General features: G+C 48.0%; 1 protein-coding gene across 1 annotated transcript in view; it reads left to right on the top strand.

Annotated features, from left to right (window-relative positions):
* The window catches only part of fmnl2a (formin-like 2a), an 80,228-nt gene extending 58,095 nt beyond the window's left edge, over positions 1-22,133 (top strand). The window contains exons 15-28 of the mRNA XM_062458033.1: positions 546-698; positions 4,585-4,709; positions 7,082-7,284; positions 7,387-7,621; positions 7,829-7,897; positions 8,049-8,129; positions 8,235-8,364; positions 9,343-9,506; positions 9,591-9,692; positions 11,786-11,866; positions 13,388-13,511; positions 19,178-19,224; positions 20,215-21,827; positions 21,879-22,133. Of these exons, the coding sequence (XP_062314017.1) occupies positions 546-698; positions 4,585-4,709; positions 7,082-7,284; positions 7,387-7,621; positions 7,829-7,897; positions 8,049-8,129; positions 8,235-8,364; positions 9,343-9,506; positions 9,591-9,692; positions 11,786-11,866; positions 13,388-13,511; positions 19,178-19,224; positions 20,215-20,253 (1,553 nt within the window). The 3' untranslated portion in view covers positions 20,254-21,827; positions 21,879-22,133. The remainder of the gene's footprint in view (positions 1-545; positions 699-4,584; positions 4,710-7,081; positions 7,285-7,386; positions 7,622-7,828; positions 7,898-8,048; positions 8,130-8,234; positions 8,365-9,342; positions 9,507-9,590; positions 9,693-11,785; positions 11,867-13,387; positions 13,512-19,177; positions 19,225-20,214; positions 21,828-21,878) is intronic.
* Positions 22,134-27,006: the final 4,873 nt, after the last annotated feature.

Below are 27,006 nucleotides of genomic sequence, written 5' to 3'. Positions count from 1 at the left end.
AGCAAATTTTCAGCAACTACACTGCCCACTTCTCGTTACATTTTAATTCAGATGCTGATTTACACATACAATTTAGCTGAAATATGAATTGTAAAAACTTAGAGCAATGGCGGTCAAAGGATTCTGTTGGTCTTGTTGGTCACGGTAACCCCGCCCCAAGCGGTTCTTACTTGGTTCCCAATCTAGTCCAGCTCCGAAGTGGTGCTATTTGCGAACCACGTACAAACCACTTTTCCAGTTCTCAATCTGTCGAAAGAGAAAGAACTGGTTCGCGATTAAGCACCGGCTCTGAACCGGCACCCAAAACGCGTTGGTGGAAAAGGGGTATGAGTGTGACTCAACCTCTCTCTCCCTCTCTCTCCATCCATCCATCCCTCTCTCTCTCTCTCTCTCTCTCTCTCTCTCTCTCTCTCTCTCTCTCTCTCTCTCTGTCTCTGTCTCTCTCTCACTCTCTCTCTCTCTCTCTGCTACACACACACACACACACATCCTCTGTCAGCTCTCTTGTTTGGTCATCTGGTGATGTTTCCCCTCCTCTCTTCCAGTACCAAATGGTCTGACAGCCCCTCCCCCCCCTCCCCCCCCTCCCCCCCCTCCCCCGGGCCCCACCATCATGTCTGGCCCCCCGCCCCCCCCCGCGGCCCCCCCCCTGCCAGGCTGCGGCTCTCCCACCGTCATCTTTAACGCAGGGTTAGCAGGTAAGGTCAACGCGCCCGGAGCCCAGCCTCCTGCATGGATGTGTGCGTGCAGGAAGGCTGTCTGTGCTTCTGTGTGTGTCTGTGCCAAGGTATTGTGTAAGTGTGTCTGTGCCCCTGTGAATGTGTGTGTGTAAGAATGATGAATCACATTGTCGTAGAAAATGAAAGTCTCCGATTTAAGACAGGGGTGTTCATCAGTCTGAAGCAGGTCAGGGAATCGTGATTATTCCCCTGGGTCAGATACTATCTCCATACCCCTCATATAGTCCATCACTGAAACAAACCTAGACATCAATATCTAGTTCACGATACAGGAAACATTCAATAACATAGAACAGTTCCATGATTCCAATGTACACCTAGCTATAAACATCAATCTAATCATCAGCTAATCGTTAAGGTGTTCAGTAACGGCACTGTATGCCCCCCATCAGGCATACAGTGCAGAGCAGCCATACCCCCCTATGAGGCATACAGTGCAGAGCAGCCATACCCCCCTATGAGGCATACAGTGCAGAGCAGCCATACCCCCCTATGAGGCATACAGTGCAGAGCAGCCATACCCCCCTATGAGGCATACAGTGCAGAGCAGCCATACCCCCCTATGAGGCATACAGTGCAGAGCAGCCATACCCCCCAAGGGGTACATGTGTACCCCAGTTTGAAAACCGATGGTCTGTAGATTCTAGACCGTTTTGGCTGATTGTTAATCATGTTCCCTGTACGACCGGTGCCAGAGTTTGGTCCGCATTGCCGGTAGTAAGTCGAACTTGTTCCCGGTGAGGGTTGGACTCCGCCAGGGCTGCCCTTTGTCACCGATTCTGTTCATAACTTATATGGACAGAATTTCTAGGCGCAGCCAGGGCGTTGAGGGGGTCCGGTTTGGGGACCTCAGGATCGGGTCGCTGCTTTTTGCGGATGATGTGGTCCTGTTGGCTTCATCGGGCCGTGACCTCCAGCTCTCACTGGAGCGGTTCGCAACCGAATGCGAAGCGGCTGGGATGGGAATCAGCACCTCCAAATCTGAGGCCATGGTTATCGACCGGAAAAAGGTGGAGTGCAATCTCCGGGTCGGGGAGGAGATCTTGTCCCAAGCGGAGGAGTTCAAGTATCTCGGGGTCTTGTTCACGAGTGAGGGAAGGATGGAGCGCGAGATCGACAGGCGGATCGGTGCGGCGTCCGCAGTGATGCGGGCTCTGCATCGGTCCGTTGTGGTGAAGAAGGAGCTGAGTCGAAAGGCGAAGCTCTCTATTTACCAGTCGATCTACGTCCCTACCCTCACCTATGGTCACGAACTGTGGGTAGTGACCGAAAGAACGAGATCGCGAATACAAGCGGCCGAAATGAGTTTTCTCCGCAGGGTGTCCGGGCTCTCCCTTAGAGATAGGGTGAGAAGCTCGGTCATCCGGGAGGGGCTCAGAGTAGAACCGCTGCTCCTCCGCGTCGAGAGGGGCCAGTTGAGGTGGCTCGGGCATCTGATAAGGATGCCTCCTGGACGCCTCCCTGGTGAGGTGTTCTGGGCACGTCCCACTGGGAAGAGGCCCCGGGGAAGACCCAGGACACGCTGGAGGGACTATGTCTCTCGGCTGGCCTGGGAACGCCTCGGGGTCCCCCAGGAAGAGCTGGTGGAAGTGGCCGGGGAGAGGAAAGTCTGGGCCTCCCTGCTTAGGTTGCTGCCCCCGCGACCCGACCCCCGGACAAGCGGAAGATGATGGATGGATGGATGGATGGGTTAATCATGTTCAAAGACCAGCTTCTGCATAAGTGGTTTTTCTGATGTTATTTCTTTTTGCTATTTGTACTTTTTTTCTTTAAATGAACAAACATATTCTTTTGTTCTTAATGATTTCTCTCTCCTGCTCTCTCTCTTGTTCTCTCTCTCTCTTGTTCTCTCTCCTGCTCTCTCTCTTGTTCTCTCTCTCTCTTGTTCTCTTTCTCTCTTGTTCTCTCTCTCTTGTTCTCTCTCTGTCTCTCTCTCTTGTTTTCTATCTTGTTCTCTCTCTCTTGTTCTCTCCTGCTCTCTCTCTTGTTCTCTCTCCTGTTCTCTCTCTTGTTCTCTCTCTGTCTCTCTCTCTTGTTCTCTCCTGCTCTCTCTCTTGTTCTCTCTCTGTCTCTCTCTCTCTTGTTCTCTCTCTCTTGTTCTCTCTCCTGCTCTCTCTCTTGTTCTCTCTCTGTCTCTCTCTCTTGTTCTCTCTCTGTCTCTCTCTCTCTTGTTCTCTCTCTCTCTTGTTCTCTGCCACCCAGAGGGACCCATCAAGCTCTTCTGTAGGTTTCTCTCTGTCATGTGGTCGTGCTGTTCTCTGTATCTCCCCTCCCCACAGTTTGGAAGTGAAAGTCTTTGGTATTTTCAGCTGTCAGACGGTGGTTTGCAGCCCTGTGGGTCGGGGCTCCTGTGGGGCAGGGCTCTTGTGGGGCGGGGCTCTTGTGGGGCGGGGCTCCTGTGGGGCGGGGCTCCTGTGGGGCGGGGCTCCTGTGGGGCGGGGCTCCTTTGGGGCGGGGCTCTTGTGGGGTGGGGCTCCTGTGGGGCGGGGCTCCTGGTGGAGGGAAGGTGTCTGACTGGACAGGACTGAGCTATGCCTGAGATCAAAGACTGACTGGCCTCCATTCTCCCACAAGACTTTGAAAGTCCCAGAATATGTTCTAGTGTAAAAAGCATGAGCACACGCAAATACCGCTCACATGCAAAGAACCCAAAAATCACACGCAAACTTTCTAAAGATTCTGTGCTGCCTGTACTTGCTGTAGGATACCTGATGGTTCTTCATCAGTAGGAGACCTGATGGTTCTTCATCAGTAGGAGACCTGATGGTTCTTCATCAGTAGGAGACCTGATGGTTCTTCATCAGTAGGAGACCTGATGGTTCTTCATCAGTAGGAGACCTGATGGTTCTTCATCAGTAGGATACCTGATGGTTCTTCATCAGTAGGATACCTGATGGTTCTTCATCAGTAGGAGACCTGATGGTTCTTCATCAGTAGGAGACCTGATGGTTCTTCATCAGTAGGAGACCTGATGGTTCTTCATCAGTAGGAGACCTGATGGTTCTTCATCAGTAGGATACCTGATGGTTCTTCATCAGTAGGAGACCTGATGGTTCTTCATCAGTAGGAGACCTGATGGTTCTTCATCAGTAGGAGACCTGATGGTTCTTCATCAGTAGGATACCTGATGGTTCTTCATCAGTAGGAGACCTGATGGTTCTTCATCAGTAGGAGACCTGATGGTTCTTCATCAGTAGGATACCTGATGGTTCTTCATCAGTAGGATACCTGATGGTTCTTCATCAGTAGGATACCTGATGGTTCTTCATCAGTAGGAGACCTGATGGTTCTTCATCAGTAGGATACCTGATGGTTCTTCATCAGTAGGAGACCTGATGGTTCTTCATCAGTAGGATACCTGATGGTTCTTCATCAGTAGGAGACCTGATGGTTCTTCATCAGTAGGAGACCTGATGGTTCTTCATCAGTAGGAGACCTGATCAGTAGGAGACCTGATGGTTCTTCATCAGTAGGATACCTGATGGTTGTTCATCAGTAGGATACCTGATGGTTCTTCATCAGTAGGAGACCTGATGGTTCTTCATCAGTAGGATACCTGATGGTGAGGTTCTGGAGTGGCGCTAGGGAGGTTGGTGCTGTATTGTACGTGTGAGCTGTATAAACACACTCTGATCACGCTGAAAATACCAAGTTTTTAACTCCTGCATCATCCACCTGTATGCCTAGCCATTGTGTGTGTGTGTGTGTGTTTGTAATGTGTGTGTGTTTGTGAGTCTTTGTGATGTCTGAATCACAGTTATTGCATACTGAGTATGCAATAACTAAAATGTAAAAGCGCTATATAAATGCAGTCCATTTACTGACTCACTTGTTTCCTGAGCAGCTGTGAAGATCAAGAAGCCTATTAAGACCAAGTTCCGGATGCCCGTCTTCAACTGGGTCGCCCTCAAACCCAACCAGATTAACGGTACCGTGTTCAACGAGATCGACGATGAGAGGATCCTGGAAGTGAGTGTGCCTGCGCGCGTGCACATACACACACATACACACACACACATATGTATTGTGGTGTCATGAGAGGCTAGACCACGGTGCGGGGTGTAGGGCAGTGCGTCAAAACCGGACAGAGCAGCAAAAGTGGGTTCAAACAAAGAAAACGGTTTATTCACCAACAAAACAACATAGGTCAGGAAGCAAAACATAAAATTAGGTATCCTCAACTCAAAGTTCCTCTGGCATCGACATCTGTTTGTGCCAGGTACACTCTCTCTTGCTTGGTGTGTGTGTCCAGCTTTTGGCCTCTCCCTCCCCCACCTGAGTTCCCGCCTCAATCAGAGGACTGAGGCATTTGTACCTGTCGGCGTGGTGCATTCTGGGAGGCGTAGTTCTCCCATCAGCCATCTTGTGGCATGGTAGCCACTCACAGAGAGAAACATACCGCCCCTCTACCACACGTCCTCTCCTGATGCCACAGTATATACACACACATATACACACACAGGAGATCACCACACACACCTCACACACACACACACACAGGCAGGAGATCACCACACACACCTCACACATACACACACACACACAGGAGATCACCACACACACCTCACACATACACACACACACAGGAGATCACCACACACACCTCACACATACACACACACACAGGAGATCACAACACACACCTCACACACACACACACACACACAGGCAGGAGATCACCACACACACCTCACACATACACACACACAGGAGATCACCACACACACCTCACACATACACACACACACACACACAGGCAGGAGATCACCACACACACCTCACACACACACACACACACATACACAGGAGATCACCACACACACCTCACACATACACACACACACAGGAGATCACCACACACACCTCAAACATACACACACACAGGAGATCACCACACACACCTCTCACACACACACAGGAGATCACCACACACACCTCACACATACACACACACACACACACACACACACACACAGGAGATCACCACACACACCTCACACACACACACACACACACAGGCAGGAGATCACCACACACACCTCTCACACACACACACACACACACACAGGCAGGAGATCACCACACACACCTCACACACACAGGAGATCACCACACACACCTCACACATACACACACACACACAGGAGATCACCACACACACCTCACACATACACACACACACACGAGATCACCACACACACCTCACACATACACGCACACACACACAGGAGATCACCACACACACCTCACACACACACACAGGAGATCACCACACACACCTCACACACACACACAGGCAGGAGATCACCACACACACCTCTCACACACACACACACACACAGGCAGGAGATCACCACACACACCTCACACATACACACACACACAGGAGATCACCACACACACCTCACACATACACACACACACAGGAGATCACCACACACACCTCACACACACACACACACACACACACAGGCAGGAGATCACCACACACACCTCACACACACACACAAGATCACCACACACACCTCTCACACACACACACACACACACACACACAAGATCACCACACACACCTCACACACACACACACACACACACACACACACACACACACAGGAGATCACCACACACACCTCACACATACACTCACACACAGGAGATCACCACACACACCTCACACATACACACACACACAAGATCACCACACACACCTCACACACACACAGGAGATCACCACACACACCTCACACATACACACACACAGGAGATCACCACACACACCTCACACATACACACACACAGGGGATCACAACATACACACGCACACACACACACACACACACACACAGGAGATCACCACACACACCTCACACATACACACACACAGGAGATCACCACACACACCTCACACACACACACACACACACACACACAGGAGATCACCACACACACCTCACACATACACACACACACAGGAGATCACCACGCACACACACACTCTCCTTATATGTAGGTGGGAGTCAGGTGGCTGAGCGGTTAGGGAATCAGGATAGTAATCTGAAGGTTGCAAAATGACGTTGTGTCCTTGGGCGCTTCACCCTACTTGCCTCGGGGGGATGTCCCTGTACTTACTGTAAGTCGCTCTGGATAAGAGCGTCTGCTAAATGACTAAATGTAACTCATACATACTAACCCTAACCATCCACACATGGTCCTGGTGCATCCCTGGTCCCTCCTCTCAGGTCATGTAACTAACCTGAGTCCAGAAAGTTTGTTTAATATTAACACACACACAATGAACCCATCAGGGGAACCTAACATGACTGAACGCTCCCATGCAGGATCTGAATGTGGATGAGTTTGAGGAGATGTTTAAGACAAAAGCCCAGGGCCCAGCCGTCGACGTGACCGCCAGCAAGACTAAGGTGATCCAGAAGGTCCCTCACAAGGTGTCGCTGCTCGACTCCAACCGAGCCAAGAACCTGGCCATCACCCTGCGCAAGGTGGGCAAGCCCCCCGAAGACATCTGCAAGGCCATCCAGCTGTAAGCCACTGACGTTGTGTGTCTGGTGTGTCTCCTGGTGTTTTGTGTGTATGCTTGGGTTTGTGGTCGTATGTGTATACTATACCTATCCCTCCCCCCCAGGTTCGACCTGCGCACACTGCCGGTGGACTTTGTGGAGTGTCTGATGCGGTTCCTACCCACGGAGAACGAGGTGAAGATCATGCGTCAGTACGAGAAGGAACGCAAGGCTTTGGACGTGCTGACTGACGAGGATCGCTTCATGATGCAGTTCTCCAGGATCGAGCGGCTCATGCAGAAGATGACCATCATGGCCTTTGTGGGAAACTTCTGTGAGAGCGTGCAGATGCTGACCCCGGTGAGAGCCGTCCCCCAGGGTCATGACCCCTGACTCAGTTAAAGGTCATGACCCCTGAGCACCCCTACCTCACCCACAGGTCACAGGACTTTATTCTGTTGGAATTCTGGCAGGGGAGCTGGTTGAAGGCTACTCTTGTCCAACTAAATTGTTTGATTGTTGTTGTTGTGTGTCTGACTCGGTTTGTTGTTCTTTTGTTCTGGACAGCAACTCCACGCAGTCATTGCAGCATCTGTGTCAATAAAATCGTCTCAGAAACTGAAGAAGATTCTGGAAGTAAGTTTCACCTGCAGCTGCTCCAGTAGAAATTGAGTTTATAGGTTGACACTAGACTGTCTTTGATTGGAGGTTTCCCCCCTCTGATAATCTTGGCCTGTATGGGTGCGTGTGTGTGTGTGTGCGTGCATGTGTGTGTTCTCCCTGTCAGATCATCTTGGCTCTAGGAAACTACATGAACAGCAGTAGAAGAGGAGCAGTGTATGGCTTCAAGCTGCAGAGTTTAGACCTGGTGAGACTCTCCTCTGTGTTATGTCACTCTCTATGCCTGATGGTGGGTGTCACTTTTTTAAACATCGTTTTTATTGAATCTTCCTTCCCTCCTGTCCTAATTCAGCTGTTAGACACAAAGTCGACAGACCGCAAGATGACCTTGTTGCACTACATTGCCAATGTTGTGAAGGACAAATACCAGCAGGTGTCCCTGTTCTACAACGAGCTGCACTATGTGGAGAAGGCTGCTGCTGGTGGGTCTACAGTGTATACTGCATACTACATACTGCATACTACATACCGCATACTACATACTGCATACTGCATACTGCATACTACATACTGCATACTACAGATTACATACTACAGAGTACATACTACAGAGTACATACTGCATACTACAGACTACATACTGCATACTACAGAGTACATACTACAGAGTACATACTACAGAGTACATACTGCATACTACAGAGTACATACTACAGAGTACATACTACAGAGTACATACTGCATACTACACTGTATATGTGTGATGGGTTTGTAGTATGTGAACATAAACCTCCCTCCCTGTGTGTGTGTGTGTGTGTGACCTCAGTGTCGCTGGATAACGTTGTCCTGTGTGTGCGTGACCTCAGTGTCGCTGGATAACGTTGTCCTGTGTGTGTGTGACCTCAGTGTCGCTGGATAACGTTGTCCTGTGTGTGTGACCTCAGTGTCGCTGGATAACGTTGTCCTGTGTGTGTGTGTGACCTCAGTGTCGCTGGATAACGTTGTCCTGTGTGTGTGTGTGACCTCAGTGTCGCTGGATAACGTTGTCCTGTGTGACCTCAGTGTCGCTGGATAACGTTGTCCTGTGTGTGTGTGACCTCAGTGTCGCTGGATAACGTTGTCCTGTGTGTGTGTGACCTCAGTGTCGCTGGATAACGTTGTCCTGTGTGTGTGTGACCTCAGTGTCGCTGGATAACGTTGTCCTGTGTGTGTGTGACCTCAGTGTCGCTGGATAACGTTGTCCTGTGTGTGTGTGACCTCAGTGTCGCTGGATAACGTTGTCCTGTGTGTGTGACCTCAGTGTCGCTGGATAACGTTGTCCTGTGTGTGTGTGACCTCAGTGTCACTGGATAACGTTGTCCTGTGTGTGTGTGACCTCAGTGTCGCTGGATAACGTTGTCCTGTGTGTGTGTGACCTCAGTGTCACTGGATAACGTTGTCCTGTGTGTGTGTGACCTCAGTGTCGCTGGATAACGTTGTCCTGGACATACGGGAGCTGCAGAGGGGGATGGATCTGAGCAGGAGAGAGTTCAGCATGCATGGACACAACACCCTCCTCAGAGACTTCATCACTCTCAACGAGGCCAAGCTGAAGAAGCTGCAGGACGAAGCCAAGATTGCACAGGTACACACACACACAGACACGCTCACACACACACACACACGTGTTGTGTGAAGTGGTGTGTAACATAGTGTGGTCTTCCTGAAGGATGCGTTTGATGAGGCGGTGAAGTTCTTTGGCGAGAACTCCAAGACCACGCCTCCCTCGGTCTTCTTCCCTGTGTTTGTACGCTTCATCAAAGCCTACAGGGTGAGGTGGTCCTGTTACTAGCACACACACACACACACACACACACACACACACACACACACACACACACACACACAGGTCAATACCAGGCCACACACACACACACACACACACACAGGTCAATACCAGGCCACACACACACACACACACACACACAGGTCAATACCAGGCCACAAGCACACACACACACAGGTCAATACCAGGCCACAAGCACACACACACACACACACACACACACACACACACAGGTCAATACCAGGCCACAAGCACACACACACACACACACAGGTCAATACCAGGCCACAAGCACACACACACACACACACAGGTCAATACCAGGCCACAAGCACACACACACACACACACAGGTCAATACCAGGCCACAAGCACACACACACACACACACAGGTCAATACCAGGCCACAAGCACACACACACACACACACAGGTCAATACCAGGCCACAAGCACACACACACACACACACAGGTCAATACCAGGCCACAAGCACACACACACACACACACAGGTCAATACCAGGCCACAAGCACACACACACACACACACAGGTCAATACCAGGCCACAAGCACACACACACACACACACAGGTCAATACCAGGCCACAAGCACACACACACACACACACAGGTCAATACCAGGCCACAAGCACACACACACACACAGGTCAATACCAGGCCACAAGCACACACACACACACACAGGTCAATACCAGGCCACAAGCACACACACACACACAGGTCAATACCAGGCCACAAGCACACACACACACACACACAGGTCAATACCAGGCCACAAGCACACACACACACACACACAGGTCAATACCAGGCCACAAGCACACACACACACACACACACACAGGTCAATACCAGGCCACAAGCACACACACACAGGTCAATACCAGGCCACAAGCACACACACACAGGTCAATACCAGGCCACAAGCACACACACACAGGTCAATACCAGGCCACAAGCACACACACACACACACACAGGTCAATACCAGGCCACAAGCACACACACACACACACACAGGTCAATACCAGGCCACAAGCACACACACACACACACACACACAGGTCAATACCAGGCCACAAGCACACACACACACACACACAGGTCAATACCAGGCCACAAGCACACACACACACAGGTCAATACCAGGCCACAAGCACACACACACAGGTCAATACCAGGCCACACACACACACACACACATAGGTCAATACCAGGCCACAAGCACACACACACACACACACAGGTCAATACCAGGCCACAAGCACACACACACACACACACAGGTCAATACCAGGCCACAAGCACACACACACACACACAGGTCAATACCAGGCCACAAGCACACACACACACACACACAGGTCAATACCAGGCCACAAGCACACACACACACACACAGGTCAATACCAGGCCACAAGCACACACACACACACATAGGTCAATACCAGGCCACAAGCACACACACACACACACATAGGTCAATACCAGGCCACAAGCACACACACACACACACATAGGTCAATACCAGGCCACAAGCACACACACACAGGTCAATACCAGGCCACAAGCACACACACACACACACACAGGTCAATACCAGGCCACAAGCACACACACACACATAGGTCAATACCAGGCCACAAGCACACACACACACATAGGTCAATACCAGGCCACAAGCACACACACACACACATAGGTCAATACCAGGCCACAAGCACACACACACACATAGGTCAATACCAGGCCACAAGCACACACACACACACACATAGGTCAATGCCAGGCCACAAGCACACACACACAGGTCAATACCAGGCCACAAGCACACACACACACACACAATTGTGCACATTCTGGTCAATCTGTGTGTCTGTAGGCATATATAAACACAAAAATGTGGCTCTAAATTCACTGAGGTACTTACTCAAAGTGTATCTATGTGTGCGCATGCTTGCATTTGAGTGCACACTTTTGTGTGTTGGTGCTTGCGTGTGCTTGCCTGTGTGTGTGTGTGTGCGTGCTTGTGTGTGTGTGTGTGTGCTCCATCAGCAAGCGGAGCAGGATAATGACCAGAGGAGGAGGCAGGAGCTGCTGGAGCAGGAGGCCATGATGGAGCTGGAGGATCACAAGGTAACCTGTCTCACCTCCTATCTTGTCTCACCTCCTCCCCTGTCTCTCCCTCCTCCCCTGTCTCACCTCCTCCCCTGTCTTACCCTCCTCCCCTGTCTCTCCCTTTTCCCCTGTCTCACCTCCTCCCCTGTCTTACCCTCCTCCCCTGTCTCTCCCTCCTCCCCTGTCTCACCTCCTCCTCTGTCTCACCTCCTCCCCTGTCTCTCCCTCCTCCCCTGTCTCACCTCCTCCTCTGTCTCACCTCCTCCCCTGTCTTACCCTCCTCCCCTGTCTCTCCCTCCTCCCCTGTCTCACCTCCTACCCTGTCTCGACTCCTTCTCTGTCTCACCTCCTACCCTGTCTCACCTCCTCCCCTGTCTCACCTCCCCTGTCTCTCCCTCCTCCCCTGTCTCACCTCCTCCCCTGTCTCTCCCTCCTCCCCTGTCTCACCTCCTCCTCTGTCTCACCTCCAACCCTGTCTCACCTCCTACCCTGTCTCACCTCCTCCCCTGTCTCTCCCTCCTCCCCTGTCTCACCTCCTCCTCTGTCTCACCTCCTACCCTGTCTCACCTCCTCCCTTTTCTCACCTCCTCCCCTGTCTCACATCTTCCCCTGTCTCACCTCCTCCCCTGTCTCACCTCCTCCCCTGTCTCACCTCCTCCCCTGTCTCTCCCTCCTCCCCTGTCTCACCTCCTACCCTGTCTCACCTCCTACCCTGTCTCACCTCCTCTCCTGTCTAACCTCCTCCCCTGTCTCACCTCCTCCCCTGTCTCTCCCTCCTCCCCTGTCTCACCTCCTTCTCTGTCTCACCTCCTACCCTGTCTCACCTCCTCCCCTGTCTCTCCCTCCTCCCCTGTCTCGCCTCCTACCCTGTCTCACCTCGTCCTCTGTCCCTCCCTCCTCCTTCCTAGAGCAGTAAGTCAGTCTAGATCTGTGGTTCTCAACTATTGGCTATCGAGTCGGCAGAAAACTTTACTCTGTATACCTGTGCCCCGTCCTTAAATTGTATATAGCGGGATATATTCAATATATATATGATATATCCCTTACTTCTCAGTGTGAGAAGGTGTGTCATGTGAGCATGTGAACTGGTTGAAATGCTTGAGACTTGTGAGCCCTGCAAACTTTTTAGTTTGTGTTCTACAATGCGGGCGGTGAGCTTACGCGCATTTCAAAATAAAAGCCAACATCGGAAGATCGATAACTTCTAAAAATAAAAGTTAGAGTTTTTTTGCTGGAACTGAAGCACATGTCCGTGACCCACCAGCTGAGAAACACACTGCTCTAGATCACCAGCTGAGAAACACACTGCTCTAGATCACCAGCTGAGAAACACACTGCTCTAGATCACCAGCTGAGAAGCACACTGCTCTAGATCACCAGCTGAGAAACACATTGCTCTAGATCACCAGCTGAGAAACACATTGCTCTAGATCACCAGCTGAGAAACACATTGCTCTAGATCACCAGCTGATGCGTGTGTGTGTTGTGTGTGTTGTGTGTCTGTGTGTGTGTGTCTGCGTGTGTGTGTGACCTCCCTAGTCTCCGTCCCAGAAGAACAGGCGTCAGCAGCAGGAGCTCATAGCAGAGCTGAGGAAGAAGCAGGTGAAGGACAGCCGCCACGTGTACGAGGGGAAGGACGGTGCCATTGAGGACATCATCACAGGTACACACACTTACATACACACACACATACACAGAAATATACACACATATAAATATATATATACACATATATATGTGTATATATATATATATATATATACACTTTGGGGTCAGATGGCTGAGCGATTAGGGAATCGGTTCTGGTTAGATTCCCGGCTGTGCCAAAAGATGTTGTGTCCTTGGGCAAGGAACTTCACCCTACTTGCCTCGGGGGAATGTCCCTGTACTTACTGTAAGTCACTCTGGATAAGAGCGTCTGCTAAATGACTAAATGTAAATAGTTAGAGTTCAGAAGTTATGGTAGTATGGAGTGCCAAATAAGACGCTGATAAGCACAGTGTTGCCCCAAAAGTCTCACCAGAAGTCACTAGTGGCTCTCTGAAAAGTTGCTTGAAGTCAACAGATTTGTCGCTAGATTCAGGGGGGTTTTCACGAGGGATGGCGAAAAGTTGCTAAATCTAGCGACAAAGTCATTAAATTGGTAACACTAGACAAGCAGCCTATGCTGCAGGGGCTCCACTAAAAATTGTCTACAAGAAAAGTGGAAGAGCTACGTATGGAAATACTTAAGGCGTCAGACAGATGACCTTGAGAAATGTCGGTTTATGATCACCAGAAACCAATTTGCATACATCACCGTTCATGTCCTTTATGGTTTAATGAGAGTTGTTCAGTAACCTATTTTAGTTTTTTTGCTTTGGTATCGAAAAAGGTATAGAGTACCGTGACATTTCACTGGTATTGGTACCAACTACTGAGATGTTGGTACTGTGACAACACTAATACACATACACTCGCGCACACACACACACACACACATGGTACGCTGCATGCAGGCCCTCTCCTAAACTCCACATCCAGTCATTAACATGGGATCCTGCATAACAACCATGTGCCACCTAAATGCTCAGTTCTCTGTGAATCAGAACCAAGGCTTCATTAACCATGATCAGAAGTAACCTGGACAGTGTGATCTAGCTAATCTAATTACAACCTAACTACCAGCTCAAGATGAGTGTTATGATCAATCTTCTACTACCTGTTTATGTCTGCTTTTAACAGTGTTGTACCCAAACCAGTCTGGGCTATGAACAGTGTGCTTTGATCTTTTACATCAATACAAAACCCCTCATCCCAACGTTAAGGTCTTTAGCTGACAAAGTTCAGCCAGCGAGAGTGTTCCTGGAGCGCATCACTCCGTATCGCTTCATCAGGAAACGCTTCTCCTCCTCAGACCAAGTCCAGTCTTCAGTGGAAAATCTCCAGTTGCACACTTAATTTAGTTATGAACTAGGCTGTCTGGTGGACACTGGGTCATAGTTGTAGAGTTAATAGCAGGGGTAGTAGTGGAGATAGTAACATTAGTAACAGAGGTAGTAGCAGTGGTAGTGGTTAATAACAGGGTTAGTAACAGGGTTAGTTGCAGGGTTAGTAACAGGGTTGGTAACAGGGTTAGTAACAGGGTTAGTAACAGGGTTAGTAGCAGGGTTAGTAACAGGGTTAGTAGCAGGGTTAGTTGCAGGGTTGGTAACAGGGTTGGTAACAGGGTTAGTAACAGGGTTAGTAACAGGGTTAGTAGCAGGGTTAGTAACAGGGTTAGTAGCAGGGTTAGTTACAGGGTTGGTAACAGGGTTAGTAGCAGGGTTAGTAACAGGGTTAGTAGCAGGGTTAGTTGCAGGGTTAGTAACAGGGTTAGTTGCAGGGTTAGTAACAGGGTTCGTTGCAGGGTTAGTAACAGGGTTAGTAACAGGGTTAGTAGCAGGGTTAGTAACAGGGTTAGTAGCAGGGTTAGTTACAGGGTTGGTAACAGGGTTGGTAACAGGTTTAGTAACAGGGTTAGTTGCAGGGTTAGTTGCAGGGTTAGTAACAGGGTTCGTTGCAGGGTTAGTAACAGGGTTCGTTGCAGGGTTAGTAACAGGGTTAGTAACAGGGTTAGTAACAAGGTTAGTAACAGGGTTAGTTGCAGGGTTAGTTGCAGGGTTAGTAACAGGGTTAGTTGCAGGGTTAGTAACAGGGTTCGTTGCAGGGTTAGTAACAGGGTTAGTAACAGGGTTAGTAACAAGGTTAGTAACAGGGTTCGTTGCAGGGTTAGTAACAGGGTTCGTTGCAGGGTTAGTAACAGGGTTAGTAACAGGGTTAGTAACAAGGTTAGTAACAGGGTTAGTTGCAGGGTTAGTTGCAGGGTTAGTAACAGGGTTAGTTGCAGGGTTAGTAACAGGGTTCGTTGCAGGGTTAGTAACAGGGTTCGTTGCAGGGTTAGTAACAGGGTTAGTAACAGGGTTAGTAACAAGGTTAGTAACAGGGTTAGTTGCAGGGTTAGTTGCAGGGTTAGTAACAGGGTTAGTTGCAGGGTTAGTAACAGGGTTCGTTGCAGGGTTAGTAACAGGGTTAGTAACAGGGTTAGTAACAGGGTTAGTAACAGGGTTAGTAGCAGGGTTAGTAACAGGGTTAGTAGCAGGGTTAGTTACAGGGTTGGTAACAGGGTTGGTAACAGGTTTAGTAACAGGGTTAGTTGCAGGGTTAGTTGCAGGGTTAGTAACAGGGTTCGTTGCAGGGTTAGTAACAGGGTTCGTTGCAGGGTTAGTAACAGGGTTAGTAACAGGGTTAGTAACAAGGTTAGTAACAGGGTTAGTTGCAGGGTTAGTTGCAGGGTTAGTAACAGGGTTAGTTGCAGGGTTAGTAACAGGGTTCGTTGCAGGGTTAGTAACAGGGTTAGTAACAGGGTTAGTAACAAGGTTAGTAACAGGGTTAGTTGCAGGGTTAGTTGCAGGGTTAGTAACAGGGTTAGTTGCAGGGTTAGTAACAGGGTTCGTTGCAGGGTTAGTAACAGGGTTAGTAACAGGGTTAGTAACAAGGTTAGTAACAGGGTTCGTTGCAGGGTTAGTAACAGGGTTCGTTGCAGGGTTAGTAACAGGGTTAGTAACAGGGTTAGTAACAAGGTTAGTAACAGGGTTAGTTGCAGGGTTAGTTGCAGGGTTAGTAACAGGGTTAGTTGCAGGGTTAGTAACAGGGTTCGTTGCAGGGTTAGTAACAGGGTTCGAGAGACCTGTGTTAAAGTGTGTAGAGTGTGCCAGTCTAGAATGAGTGCTGTGCATCTGCTAATAATGCCTTACTACTAGGGCGTGTGCTAACCTGTGCTGTAACCCTGTAGATGTGCTGCTCCTGACCTCTGTGTTGTCCTGTCTTGGCTGTTGTTGTTGTTGTCTTGATGCAGTGCTGAAGACGGTGCCCTTTACCGCTCGCACGGCCAAGCGAGGGTCTTGGTTCTTCTGCGAGCCCGCCCTCAATGAGGACCACCATTACTAAGCTTGTAGACTCTCTCTGTCTGAAAGGTTGCCCTCCTCTCTTACTCTCTCCATCTCCATCCCGACTATGGTGGTGCTCCCCTCTCCTTTGTTCTCTCTTTCAGCCCACTCTTTCCCTCCACCTGTCTCTCTCTCTCTCTTTCCCTCCACCTGTCTCTCTCTCTCTCTCTCTCTCTCTCTCTCTGTCTGTCTGTCTCTCTGTCTCTCTCTCTGTCTCTCTCTCTGTCTGTCTCTCTGTCTCTCTCTCTGTCTCTCTCTCTCTCTCTCTCTCTGTCTGTCTGTCTCTCTGTCTCTCTCTCTGTCTGTCTCTCTGTCTCTCTCTCTCTCTCTCTCTCTCTGTCTGTCTGTCTCTCTGTCTCTCTCTCTGTCTGTCTCTCTGTCTCTCTCTCTCTCTCTCTCTGTCTGTCTGTCTCTCTGTCTCTCTCTCTGTCTCTCTCTCTGTCTCTCTCTCTGTCTCTCTCTCTGTCTCTCTCTCTGTCTGTGTGTCTCTCTTTCCCTCCACCTGTCTCTCTGTCCCTCTCTCTCTTGGCATGGGTTGTGGGCAGGTGTGGTCCCCCACCCTGCATTCCAAGCATGCGGATGCAGGGAGACATGGTGGGGGTGTGTGGGTGGTGGTGGCTCCCTCCCTCTTTCACCTGCATGTGAGTGTGCATCCTAATATATCCTGAAGCAGCCATGATGTCCCAGCCGTCACCTGAGCCTTTTGGAGCACAGCAGTAACAGGCTGCCCAGTCACACATGCCGGCACACTGTTGCTGGTCACAGGACAAGCAGCAGTGTGCACAGTAGGATGGTGAGCTCCACCTGCTGGTGGACTAGTAGAAGTACAGTTCTACAGTGAAACACTAAATGCTGGTAAACATCATTGCCCTATGAAGACTCTACTCTCTAGACAGATATCTACACTAGACCCCAGACAGGGTTCCAAAATTAAAATTCCATGCTGAGCAGAATGTTCCAGGCCTGATTGTGATCTAGACCTAGTCAACCATTCTGTATCGACATGATACCACGCTTCTGTGTTCATCTGTGTCCATGGAAACGTTGTCCTCATCCTGTGCTGCTCGGTCTCCTGCTCCCTACCCACAATGCACCCTTATTCCCTGCTCCCTACCCACAATGCACCCGTATTCCCTGCTCCCTACCCACAATGCACTCTTATTCCCTGCTCCCTACCCACAATGCACCCGTATTCCCTGCTCCCTACCCACAATGCACTCTTATTCCCTGCTCCCTACCCACAATGCACCCGTATTCCCTGCTCCCTACCCACAATGCACCCTTATTCCCTGCTCCCTACCCACAATGCACCCGTATTCCCTGCTCCCTACCCACAATGCACCCTTATTCCCTGCTCCCTACCCACAATGCACCCTTATTCCCTGCTCCCTACCCACAATGCACCCGTATTCCCTGCTCCCTACCCACAATGCACTCTTATTCCCTGCTCCCTACCCACAATGCACCCTTATTCCCTGCTCCCTACCCACAATGCACTCTTATTCCCTGCTCCCTACCCACAATGCACTCTTATTCCCTGCTCCCTACCCACAATGCACCCGTATTCCCTGCTCCCTACCCACAATGCACCCGTATTCCCTGCTCCCTACCCACAATGCACCCTTATTCTCTGCTCCCTACCCACAATGCACCCTTATTCTCTGCTGCCTCTGACCCTGTGCTCTGCTTAGATGCCCGGCAGTGGACATCATGTTCTCATCACATGACCCTGTTGGACAATCAGGGTCACCTTTAACTAACTTGTTGCATGAAGCATGATTCTCCAACCGTCACTAATCACCAGCCAGCCACACAGTCTTGGTGTTCTGTGGACTGTTGCTGTGTGTCCTCACACACAAGAGTCCATCCACACCTACATTCCTGGCTGGCTGCATGGAGGCGGGCGCTTTGGTTTGCGTTCGTTCGATTTTACTTATTTTCTGTTTCCAAAAGAGAAATGTTTTCTGAAAATCATGCTGTTTAATGAGGTATTCATGCAAGGTTAGATTTCTTCTCTATTCTTGCAAGCTGAAAGCTGGTCAGCACAAAGTAGCCTGAGTCGTGACACAGGAAACAGAGACGTGTTTGCTCTTCATCTGATCTCTCCTGTACCTGCTGTGTTAGTTACTAGCCTCAGTTCTGCCCCTCCGAACAACCCTCCCCTGCTCTGCTTTACCCTGCCCTACCTGTTGTGACCTTGCCCCTGGTCCTGGCCTGCCCCTGGTCCTGGCCCCACACCCCCTGCTCCTCAGCAGCTGTGCCCACTCAGCGCTGCCCCTGCCAGGCCACTGTGAAGCACTAGAGGGACTGGGATGTCTGGTCACGCTGCACTTCATTTAACCTCTGTCTTCTTTTCATCCAGCCCTAAAGAAGAATAACATTACTAAATTTCCCAATGTCCACTTGAGGGTAAGGGACTTCTCCAAGAGCACCCCTGTAGTGGATGTGCACTAAACCTGCCAAACATCCTCTTTATTACCTCCATCTCTCCCTCCCTCCCTCTCCTCCGTTCCATCTTCCATCTTCTCTCTCCCTCCTTCTCTCCCCCCCCCTCTCCTCCTCCCATCTTCCTTCTTTCACTCCTTCCATTATAATCAGACTGTCCACTCAGACCCCCATGGCTGGATTGGGACCTCTTTCTCCATCCCTTTCTCTATCCCTCCTTCCATCCCTCTCTCTATCCCTCCCTCCTTTCATCCCTCTCTCTATCCCTCCTTCCATCCCTCTCGTTATCCCTCCTTCCTTCCATCCCTCTCTCTATCCTTCCTTCCATCCCTCTCTTTATCCCTCCTTCCATCCCTCTCTCTATCCCTCCTTCCATCCCTCTCTCTATCCCTCCTTCCTTCCATCCCTCTCTCTATCCCTCCTTCCTTCCATCCCCCTCTCTCTATCCCTCCTTCCATCCCTGCCTCTGTTTACCTACCACTTCCTACAGTCCCAGAAATGTAGCCTGTCTAATGGTGAGGCCTGTCCTTCCTAGACTGAACGCCCTGTCCTAGTCCACCGACACCTTGTTCTTTTCTCACCTCTGGGAGTGTTGAACAAAAGTGAAAATGTAACCATGGATATAATAAGAAGCCTTCTAGCTGTCTTCTAAAGGGACAGACATACTGTAAAGTAGCTCTGGGTTTCGCAGACATTTTCCAGAGGGGCTAGTTGTTAATGTATGAAATCTTCTGCAGATCAGCGAGGTCTAAAGTTCCTGCTGGTGTCTTTACACAACCCAGAGGAAGACGAGCACCGTCCCTCCCCTGTAGAACTCTAGCTGCTTTGTCTGATTGGCTGTCAGCACTCAAGTCTGTGGGCTCATCCAAGGAGCCGCTGCAAGATGACTGAGTGCTCTTTTATCCCCTCTCCTCTTCTTCCTCCTCCTCTTCTTCCTCCTCCTCATCCTCCCAGATCTTCGAAACCAGCCTTACCGCAGAGCTGACGCGGTGAGGAGGAGTGTCCGGAGACGCTTTGATGACCAGAACCTGCGGCCCGTCAACAATGCTGAAGTGGTCATGTGACAAGGAGACAGAGGATGTGCTGGGTCATGTGACAAGGAGACAGAGAATGTGCTGGGGGGAGAGGGAGGTGATGGGGAGGAGGGGAAGTGAAGAAAGGGGTGAGGGATGTTTGAAATGAAAGACAAGTGAGTGATGAAAGAGAGCCTAGCAGTCATAGATTAAGCATATGTATAAACTAAAAAAGAATACATATCTTCTATGGTACATATCTTTCTCCATGTCTGTGGTCTGATACTGTGTAAGGATTAGAGGAAGGAGAGAGAGGAAGAGACAGAGAGGGAGAGAGAGAGGAAGGGGAAGAGAGAAAAATATCAGTTCTAGGGAACCTCAGAAAGCCAAGTGCCTGAAATGATGTGGTCAGATGTCTTCCGTTTGTTGTATTTTGTGGTTGTTTTTTTGTTACTTCGAGCAATACAACTTGACAAGGCTTTAATATAGAATATTTCCCTCTGTGTTTAACTAAACACAAATGTCTGTAGTAAGGACCATCAGAGAAATGCATTGTGGGAAATGTGTTGAATGTACGGAACATTAGGTTCCATTGCTGTTGACTGAATATGAAATTCCATAGTATCTCACAACATTCCGGTGCTATCACCATTCTAATTGGAATACACAATGTGCATCAATAGCACTTTATACCCATCACCTGTTCAATGTTTTACTCAAGGGCTACTGACCTTTTTAAAGAGGACACGATTTGTCTTGGATAAAGTGATTCAAAAAGTATTTTTTCATTAATGAAACTACAGTGTTACTACCCCAGTTAAGAGGAAGCATTGGAGATACTGTTTTTGAGTGGCGCAAGGACGTAGACACCAGGCTAATGTGAAGCGTAGCTAGCTAACCATCCATACTACCTATTCAACAACACTGCTTGCTCATGCAGATTTCCAAGTGCCACACACAGGTCTGCCTAGTGGGGTCAAGCTCAGAGAAGGAAAGGTTCTCTGATTAGGGTGAGAGGTTAGCTTAAAGGTTCTCTGATTAGGGTGAGAGGTTAGCTTAAAGGTTCTCTGGGAGTGTTGCTGGACTGTGCGAAAGGCACTTTGGGATAGTTAGGGAACTTGCTTTGAAAACTGGATTCCTTTTTACTATTTTAAATGCTAGTGGCATCTACTCACTTGTAAGTTTTAATGTATAGTATTTAACCACTGAACTGTTTTCTGTCAGTTACTTGTGTCCCACTTGTCCCGAGAGACTGTTTTTGTTTTTGATGTTTTTCATATCAAAACCATGGTGAACAAACAGCACAAAGTTTTCTAAATGTACAGATATTTTGCTACCATCAAAAAAAACAAGGTTCCATTTTTTTACTTCTCATTTAACACATTTAATAATGTACATATTGTTTAAACAATGTTTGCAGCACCCTGTTTTATACAATCTGAACGTTGTTTTAACTTAGTTTTTATTTTTCATTTTGTATATTTAACTAAGCTAAAACCAGAGATGGCTGCCTACCATTAACTAGTAAACCAGAGAATGGCTGGTTAGGGTTAGGTGGCTGCCTACCATTAACTAGTAAACCAGAGAATGGCCGGTTAGGGTTAGGTGGCTGCCTACCATTAACTAGTTCTAGTGTCCAAGACCCTGGCAACACGCTGGAGGCTTTTTTCCCCAGATATGTCAAATATGTAATTATCTGAGTTAGCCAGCTAACATGATATATTTTTATTTACATCATGATATATGTTCATATAACTGTCAAGTAAAACATTGTCCTCCAAGAATTGATACTCTATCAACCCCTGAATTATAAGGAATTGACCCCTGAATTGAAGTAAAAGCTTTGTGAAAGTTAAGTTAGCTTTGTGCCCCATCTCTGTTGTACTGATTGAATTGTATTCTTCATTGATATCCTGATGGTAGCATTGCCTTCCTTCTCCTCTGCTTCTGAGAAACTGATGTCATTCCTCTGGACGAGATCATACCAGCATGGTTGGGTTCTCTCATCAGAAATTTATTTTAGGCATTGTGTGCTTATTACAAAATACTTTTAAAACTTTGTTATATGATCCACGTTTCTGAATGAATATGATGAAACTAGATCGGGTATAATTTTCTGGGGAAATTGTGAAGTATGCTTGCCATTGGGGCGGTTTAACTACATCACCTCCAAACCTATTGTTTCAATTAATATTAAATGTTCACTGTTCGAGACTGGGGGGGCGTGTCGCCTGAAGGAGCTGAAGCTCGGCCCCCTCGCTGGAAGGCGCCGCCTCTCTCAAGTAAGCTACCTACGACCCAGATAATGGACGCTACGTCAAGCCGAACAAAACAGTATAGAATTAGAATGTATTTGTTCAATGAGTGAAACATACAGATGCATATAAATGATAAACATTTACAGCAGAGACAGCAGACAGTGAGCTCTCCAACTACTTCTAGCACATTAGCTACCATTTCACCAAAATACCATCATTCTACACCGAGTAGCCTAATATCAAGTTAGCGGTTTGCACTAATTATAGCAGAGATACCTCTGGAAAAGTTATGTAGTATAATTATAACAAGCACACAGAACTGAGTGATGAACTGCTGGCGGCGGTGGATGGTCCAGGTGCGACCGGAGGATGAACGGCCGGGGTGGCGATGCAAGAGAAGCCGTATGTTGGTGAACCCCGTCTGTCTCTGTTCCATGTTAAAACTGTCCGCCGTGAAATGGTCAGTGGCGCAGAGGCGGCTGTTGGAGTTTATCCGAAGCTTTCCATGAGCGTGGCTCTTCACAAAATCTATCCACCTATTTTTCCTTTCATTATCAACAGGGAACTTAACGTTAAATGACGTTGCAGCGCAGCTGGAGTTCTTGCATCCAGGCAAGATGCAGTTGCGGGTGGTGGGAGACATCCTGAAGCTAGCTAGCTGATGTAAGCTATAATAACAGTACAGCAGGAGGAGCCATTCAGTGATCTGACGTAGATGGGGCGAAATGACGTAGATAGGGCATTTTTTGGCTCCCCTCATTAAAATCTGATCTGAAAACGGAAGAGAAACTGTTCTTCGGTCTAACCAGAGCCATAGAAAAAGAGAGTTGCGACACTTCCATAGACTCCCATTGTTATCGAGGAATGCGGAAGTAAAGCGTGTCACATGCGACCTGTAGTTCCAAACATTGCATTTTCCACCGTTCAACCCCATTCATTTTCAGTGTTTCCGAAGCAAGTTAAATTGGTAAATTGATGAAAATCCTTCATTTTTTCATATTTTTACCACCACATATCAATTGTTATTAGTAGTATTTCATATAGCTAGCTTTAGATAAAGTTTATCGTAAGATTATAGCTTGTTTGATTCGAAACGCAGTTAGAGCTAGACTAGGTCTAGCTAGTAACATAAGCAACACTTACTGAAGCTACCTAGAGAGCACGTGTATCATAACCAGAAGTCAGTTGGCTTATAGTCTGTCAAATTAGTTCTAATTGTTGGTGTTCGTTGGCATACAAAGTAAGTCTTCTATATATAGCTCTTATTAGCCTAGTTAGTAGAGCTAGCAACAATGAATTGCAAATTAAGTGGTCAGAAGCAAGTTAGCTGGTAAATTCACGAAAATCCTGCATTTTTTCATAATTCGACCACCACATATCAATTGTTATTAGTAGTATTTTATATAGCCAGCTTTAGTTAAAGTTTATCGTAAGCTTGTTAGATTCTAAATGCAGTTGGAGCTAGACTGTAGGTCTACGTAAGCAACACTTTTACTCTAGCTAGCTGTACATGTATCATAGCCAGAAGATCACCGGATCACTACAAACAAAAGGAGTGGAAGAACACAAAACATATTGTACAATAAAATGTTTTATTGAATGCAGTTGGTTGCCTTGTTTATTCTGTTCTATTTACCAAACTCCGTTCTTGTCTTAAATTGAGCAGTTGCTGGTGATAATGGTTAGATTAAACTTGCATCAAGTACTACAAATATAAGTGTTGTTAATGTGGTAGGCTAAATTGTAAGTGGGCTGATGAATAAAAAAACGTTTAACAAGACCCATTTACTTCAACCGTCTAAGGTTAAACGTTAAGTGGAACAATATAGTCCTCATTAGGCTACTGTTTGGTATGTACAGTATGGTACAGTAGTTTGTACAGTAGAGCTAGCATAGCCATTTCTAGCTCTGCTTCACAATATTGCGTTATGTATAAGTTCATGTAATACATACATGTTAATAAAGTATCAGACATACATGATACAACACACCAGTAACCAATTGACATTATGTGTTAATATACCGAAAATGTCCGTGAATCGAGATGGTGCTGCTGTCTGTCCCGCCGAAAACCATTCAAACAGGTTGACAGCAGTGGGGGTTGTTTAACTACAGGGAGCTACCGGAACCACGTGACAAAACAGCTCTAGCTTTTTTTCCTGTGTTTCACTGGCAGTGAGTGTTCACAATGTTGTATTTCACTCCATTCTACACCAAACACGTCAGGGAGGACTGCCTTTTGTAGATACGAGTCTGCTGAAGATAGCCATAATATCGGATTTCTTTAACCGAGCCTGTTTCATTCATCATTTGCCTGAGAAAGCGACTTCCGTTGGCCAGCTTCATTGAAAACCATTCAAACCGGTTGACAGCAGTGGGGTTTTTTGGAACTACATGAACCACGTGATCACGTGTCGGCGAGATCAAAGCGTGTCTCAACTCTTTTTCTATGGCTCTGGGTCTAACTCCACATTTCAGTGCGACAAAGTTTTAGCGCTTTGCACATGCTTTCAGGAACTCATTTCACACGTATATAATGTACTTAGAAGCAAAACATGGAATTTACTTTACAGGATCTTTAAAAGAACTTGACCACACTGCCAAAATATGATACGCTGAAAATACATATTTAAAAGTGGGCTTTTTTTAAAGATACCTTTTAATGTTGCAGATTTCTGCTTTATTTGGGATCAGTGAAGATATACAAAGAAAGGGAAGTGTGGCTGTGCTGGCTCCAGAGGGATCCTGCAGTAAGGCCTCTACATGGTACACACTTAACCAGTGATCACTTTACCAGAGGCCTGGGGCCTCATGTATAAACGTTGCGTACGCACAAAAAGCTTGTATACGCTAGTTTTTACGCACACGGTGTGATGTATAAAAATGTAGCCTACTTGACATGAGAATGTGCCCGTCACGGAAACTTTTGAGCAGACGTGAGAATGTGCGGACCGTCCGCAAAGTCTTGTCTGGCTCTGTAACATGGCGAATTCTAACTGAAGTGTGCCGAAACTCACCAAACATTACAAAATAGTTTCCACTACAGTTACTGTCATACATCTATGACGTTGACTATTCAAAAAAACATAAAAATAAAAGTTTGGTCATTAATGTGGATGATCACATCGAAATGCCAAAATCAAAAACGGGAAATGATACACTGTTTAATCCGCCACCACTTAATAACTTCTGTTAAACTTGAGGGTGTCAAACGAACTACAAAATCACTCAGGAAATGCATGTCACGCTAACCATATAGCTGCCATGCTGTTACGATGCGCTACTACGATGCATTCCTAATAGGAATGATTTTATTTGTAATGCACTTTACATTTAGGCTAGATAAATCTCAAAGTGCTATACCTAGGTTAAAAACAAGAAAGGGCGCAAATAGTGACAGTTTTCCACCCAAAGGACTCTATTTTGTTGCTAATACCTGATGACAGGCCGCTAAAACAAGACATTTTTCTCGCCTCCACCTCTGTTAGAACTTCGATCTCACAGTCTGTGAAATTTCTTTTTTGCGTGTTAAGCCATTTTAATTCAGACAAAGAAATGACCTCAGGAGGTCATTTATAGTCCATCTGCATATTCATTTATGGGAGGAGGCAAGGCGGGGAGGCTCGTTCACGTACGGTTTATCTCACGTTGATTGTGATTTATAAAAGGAATGTGCTTGTTCATTGGCCGGTGGACTCCCCACCGACCACTTAGCTACACAAAGACAATAGTCATGGAAATTTGTTTATTATTACATGTCTGATTTTAAAAATCGCCCAAAAGAAGAAATATCCAACCAACCCTCATCAGTGGTAAGGGATCATTAAAAAACAGACACCAGTGTGTGGATTCTATAAATGTCAGACTAAACTGCCACTATTCTACTAAATGAAAAGTATACAGATCCTGCATAGTCAGTCAACAACAGGGTGTTGAGATATGTTTTTATTCCAAAATCAAACTATTAGCAATGAAGGAAAAACTAAACATGTACAACTAGAAAAGACAACAAAAAGAACAAGGTGGGATCAGAAAGGCCCCAGGCCTGCTTGTATTCATACACTAGTTATACCAGGTGGCTGCGTGGCGACATGTCAAACAGCCATGTACGCTCTCCATCTCAGCCCAGCCTCCCCTCCTAATAAACACTAGGCCAGCTGCCTCACCTGCAGCTTATGAAGAGTGTGTGTGTGTGTTTGAGAGAGAGTGTAGCATGTATGTGTGCAAGGCTGAGAGGACGAACACTGAGGGGAATGCATGTAGGATGAGGTGGACAGATGAGAGGAAAGATGCCAGGAGGGGGAATGGAGGGAGGGGCAGGAGGAATGGAGGGAGGGGCAGGCCGGGGGAGGGAGGGGCAGGAGGAATGGAGGGAGGGGCAGGCCGGGGGGGAGGGGCAGGAGAAATGGAGGGAGGGGCAGGCCGGGGGGGGGAGGGGCAGGCGGAATGGAGGGAGGGGCAGGCCGGGGGAGGGA

Source organism: Osmerus eperlanus, chromosome 3 (assembly GCF_963692335.1).
Source record: "Osmerus eperlanus chromosome 3, fOsmEpe2.1, whole genome shotgun sequence".
Classification (NCBI taxonomy): domain Eukaryota; kingdom Metazoa; phylum Chordata; class Actinopteri; order Osmeriformes; family Osmeridae; genus Osmerus; species Osmerus eperlanus.
The sequence above is the reverse complement of the archived record's forward strand: the minus strand, read 5'-3'. Positions and strand labels throughout refer to the sequence as shown.